The sequence below is a fragment of the Rutidosis leptorrhynchoides genome, chromosome 1 (assembly GCF_046630445.1).
Source record: "Rutidosis leptorrhynchoides isolate AG116_Rl617_1_P2 chromosome 1, CSIRO_AGI_Rlap_v1, whole genome shotgun sequence".
NCBI classification, from domain to species: Eukaryota; Viridiplantae; Streptophyta; class Magnoliopsida; order Asterales; family Asteraceae; genus Rutidosis; species Rutidosis leptorrhynchoides.
In genome coordinates, this window is record NC_092333.1 from 470772398 (window position 1) to 470777500 (window position 5103).

Here is a 5103-nt window from a genome sequence, read left to right on the forward strand (position 1 = left end):
CAATTGTGACGTTAGTTGAGTTCTGTGACGGCGCCTTCGAGTTGATATATTTAATTTGATAAGAAAATTAATATATATTTGATTGATAAGAAAAATAATAATGGGTGCAGAAAAAGACTAAATAGAACTACTATAATTGATTGGATATATGCAAAAACACAACGTAGTTTTAAATAGAAATTGGTGTGTTGGTGCCATCCTATCGTTAGATTTCACTTTCTATAAAAGGCAACCATTTGAATGTTTCTATTCACACATGCAACCCAAATTTGCTCTCCATAACTAGATAAATTTGCTAAGCAAATTTCTCTCTGCAAAACTTACAATGAACAATTTCTTATTTTTATCAACCATTGTTGCAACCATTTTTCTTTCTCAAGTGTACGGCTACACGAAATCTGAGGTTACTTCTTGGTGTAGCCAGACACCACACCCACAACCTTGTGAGTATTTTTTGAGTAGTAATGCAAACTATGGTCCGATAAAGCAAAAACCAGACTTTGTGAAAGCTTTATTAAAGGCGACATTAGAACGTGCAGAATATGCAGGGTCCCAAACACTAACGCTTGGTTCTAAATGTCGTAACAAACTTGAAAAGGCCGCGTGGGCTGATTGCTTGGAGCTTTATGATAACACGATCCTAAAGATCAACAAAACTATTGATCCTTATGAAAAATGTAGCCAGGTGGATATACAGACCTGGCTGAGCACTGCTCTTACAAATCTAGAGACTTGTAAGGCAGGCTTTGAAGAGCTAGGTGTTACCGATTATATATTGACATTGATGAATAATAATGTATCATCTTTGATTAGTAACACATTAGCAATGAACATAGGAGGGAGTAGTTCGTCATATGGTGCATCAAGTCATAAAAAAACAGGGTTTCCGGCTTGGGTGAAGCCGCGTGATAGAAAGCTACTACAAACAACATCAAGTCCCAAAGCCAACATTGTGGTTGCTCAAGATGGTTCGGGTGACTACAAGACAATTGGCGCTGCTATTGCTGCAGCGTCGAAGAAAAAAGGCAGCGGCCGATATGTGATCCGTATAAAAGCGGGTGTTTACAAGGAGAATATTGAACTTGGTACAAAGTTGAAGAACATAATGCTATTAGGAGATGGCATTGGGAAAACTATTATAACCAGTAGCAAAAGTGTTCGAGGGGGCACTACCACCTTTAGATCAGCCACTCTTGGTAAGCTCAAATTCTTTACAGATCGATTGTCTTGATAAACTTGTCATCTTTATTTTAACTTTTAAATGCTTGAATCTTGTTGCCAACTTTTCTACATAAGAATTTGATCTATGAATAAAGTTACTAGGTTTCGCAAATAGCATGTAGCTTGATTGGTGTGGTGAGTGATCTTATCACCAAAAACATAATGTTATTGGTTCAAGCCTAACACCCAATAGCCACAACCGCTGAATGAGTTAGATATGCCCTACATTATAAAATTGACATCAGATTATAGCTACCTGGGTTGCCGGTTATCAACATTTTTGCCAAAGATTTTTTTTTAATATGATTCACAAACTTTTGACCGACTTTTGAATTTTCTTTCAAATTTCAGCGGTAGTCGGGGATGGATTTATAGGCAGAGGCATGACCATAAGAAACACAGCGGGCCCACAAAACGGGCAGGCCGTGGCTATGCGTAGTGGCTCTGATCTTTCGGTATTCTACCAATGCAGCTTCGAAGGGTACCAAGACACATTATACGTCCACTCAGAACGACAATTTATCCGCCAATGTGACATTTACGGGACAGTTGATTTCATATTTGGCAACGCAGCCGTTGTTCTCCAAAACTGCAACATTTATGCTCGTAAAGCACCAAACAAGACCAACACAGTAACGGCTCAAGGCCGAAGTGATCCAAACCAAAACACAGGAATCTCAATTCACAATTGTCGTGTCACATCAGCCTCTGATTTAAAAAGTATCAAAGGAGTTAAAACGTTTCTTGGTAGACCGTGGAGGAAATACTCGAGGACGGTTTTTATGAAAACGAATCTGGATAGCTTGATCGAACCTTCGGGTTGGATGCCATGGAATGGTAACTTCGGTCTTAGCACGTTGTATTATGGAGAGTATATGAATACTGGACCGGGTTCATCGACAAAAAAAAGAGTTGATTGGAAAGGTTATCATAAGATTACTAGTAGCACAGAAGCGGCCAAGTTTACTGTAGGGAATTTTGTTGCCGGTGGTTCTTGGTTGCCAGACACGAAAGTGCCATTTACTTCTGGTTTGTAATTTGATTTTTGTAAGTTAAAGTAATCATTGAATTACTTTTTATTTTTTTTTTGTTTTTGTAAAGTTTGTTTGATTATTATTGAGTGAAAGTAAATTTGAATAAGTTTTCATTTTTGATAATGGTTCCCCTATTATTACATCCGTCATCGTCCATTCCAAAATTACTGTCCGCTTTGATTTTTTGAATGTACTTTTACAACTTTGAATTTAAATATTTTGGTTTGTATATCATATTTATTGAATGTTATACCGATGAAAACAGATTTTAAAACTAAATCAATTCAATACAAATTTCATGAAATATTATATACCATAAATATAAATATTTAAATTTGAAATTTAAGAAAAAAAAAATTGAAAAATCAAACGAGACAGTTATTTTAAGACGAGAGAGTATAAAACAGCTTTTAGTCATTTGATTGTTTGGGACTTTATTTATATTCCTTTTTATATAGATAAGCAATTATACCTATATCTAAATGATAAAGTGGAAATGAATAGTACTATTCATTCCTCCACTTTATCCAAACTTAACCCCTTAACTTCTTTCACTTTATCTAAACTTAATCCCTTAACTTTCATTAACATACAAATCGAACCCCACACTTTATACGTATATTTTTTCCAAAATTTCACAAGCTTAACCCCTAACTTTTATTAAAATACAAATCGAACCCCCACTTTACTAACTTTTTTTTTTTTTGTTTTTTACTAATATTCAGTTTTCACAAACTCAACCCACTAACTTTTATTAAAATACAAATCGAACCTCCACTTTATACGTAAAGTTTTTTCAAATTTCACAAACTTAACCCACTACCTTTTATTAAAATACAAATCGAACCCCCACTTTACTAACTTTTTTTTTAAATAAAAACCCGAACGCTAAAAGCAGCAACTTTCACAAAAGGAACAACCATTCAATGTTATGTCGAAAAAAATTCTTTTTTACAAAATAGATCAAGACTTATTTTTTAACTCGCATTCAAAACGGAGACCCCGGCGCGAAGCGAGGGCTCCACAACTAGTTAACTATAAAGTGAAAAGAAATGAATAACAAAACAATGGCGTACGTAATATGCTTTTAATTATCGTAAAAGTGTAGTTATACTATTTTTCAAGCCAAAACCCATGAACAACGTTGAATTATATTGAAAAAACCCTCCTATCATTACCTGAAAACTAAACAGTATAAACCACTCTGTATCCTAACACTACTTAACTGAACTTCTTTCTTCTATATCAGCATTAAAACTTTAATATTCCTTTAACTAAATTATTCATTCATATTCATATTTTATACTAAATAATGCCCACAAATATACATATAAAATATAATAGGTACAAGTTTTAAAACATAAAGTACTACATACAAAACATTTAAACATTAGTGGATCCCATATCTTATTCGTCAACCACCCCACACGAATAACTAATGCACCCTTTGACCGAGGTAGTGCCTATCTATGTTAACACTTGGCGCAACTAAAGCACCCTTCACGGAGTTGGATAGTCAGTCCGCTAATTAAACTACTGTACTTGAACCTGAGAACATAATAAAATTTCTTCTTCACCCAAATCAATATGTCAACTTCTATAAACAACTATGTAAGCTAAACTTTCACATAAACCACTTGATGAAGACAATGAGACAAAACTTCAAACAAGAGACTGAACAAAAATATCCGAAATACATGCCAATCAAACGCTTCACCACAAGAAAGTGGGCAAACACCCACCGAAAAAACATGAAAACAACCCGTAGTAGTAGTAGTAAGTAGTAAGTAGTAGTAGCAGCAGCAGCAAGTAGTAGTAGTAGTAGTAGTAGTAGTAGTAGTAGTAGTAGTAGGAGGAGGAGGAGGAGGAGGAGGAGGTGGTTAAGTCCCCTCTGGGTGATCCTAACAGCTGTCCAAAAAAAAAAAAAATGAGAGGGTGACATGTGATTTTCGCATATGATTTTCGCATCACATTACGCGCTCTCATTGGTCTCTTTGATCTCAACTTAATTTATGGATTCAAATGAATATTCCTCTTTATTATTAATATTTATACACGAGTTATTATGAAGTTTGATATTTGATACTCCGATACTTTATGAAAATTACGAATTTACTATAAAACCCTTATTGTAATTGTATGTCACTACGTTAGCCAAATCCATATCGACATATCGTAATAGGCTTTACTAAATTGAGTTTTAGTAAAGTAGAACAATTAATTGTTGAGTTAATTAGAATACTAATTAATTCAGTTTGCCAAGTTAAGGGTATTAATATGTGTTTTGACCGTTATTTAACGGCAAATGTGAACATACAGAGTTTTGTATCTCTACACGATTCAATATTATTTAAAAGCAAATAAAATTTTAAAAATAATACAAAAATGGCTACATATATCTTTCCGTTTTTATAACCCCGATTGAAAAATCATAGTTTGATTGAACTAAAAGAAGATTCATATCTTAAGGGTTAAGGTTGTTGTTGCTTATTGAGCTGTTATTATGGTTTATTTTGTGAAGCCAAAAAGACGAATTATGTTCGAACAACTAATAATAATACTAATACTAAAAGAGGAAAAGAAAAAGGAAATGATTAATGGAATAAAAACAAGACAACTTTCTTAATGTTTGATATCAATTTTTTTTTTTTTTAAAAGCTTTAATTTTATTACTCCAAATGCAAAAGGCCTTGATGAAACTACATCATTGATTCGCTAAGAGCGTTACAATGCACGAATAAGACACCAATATATGCACGCTTAGAAAGCAGACCAATATAACCTCCAGTTTAGCCATTATCAAACAGAAACCTTGGGTCACTCTTCCATTCTTCAAAAGTTGGGAGCT

General features: G+C 33.9%; 1 protein-coding gene across 1 annotated transcript; it reads left to right on the forward strand.

Annotated features, from left to right (window-relative positions):
* The first annotated feature begins 325 nt into the window (after positions 1–325).
* On the forward strand, positions 326–2258 carry LOC139874608 (pectinesterase 2-like). Its single transcript, XM_071862018.1, has 2 exons — positions 326–1196; positions 1573–2258. Exons 1-2 carry the CDS (start codon positions 326–328, stop codon positions 2256–2258), a joined length of 1557 nt encoding a protein of 518 aa, XP_071718119.1.
* The last annotated feature ends 2845 nt before the right edge of the window (positions 2259–5103 follow it).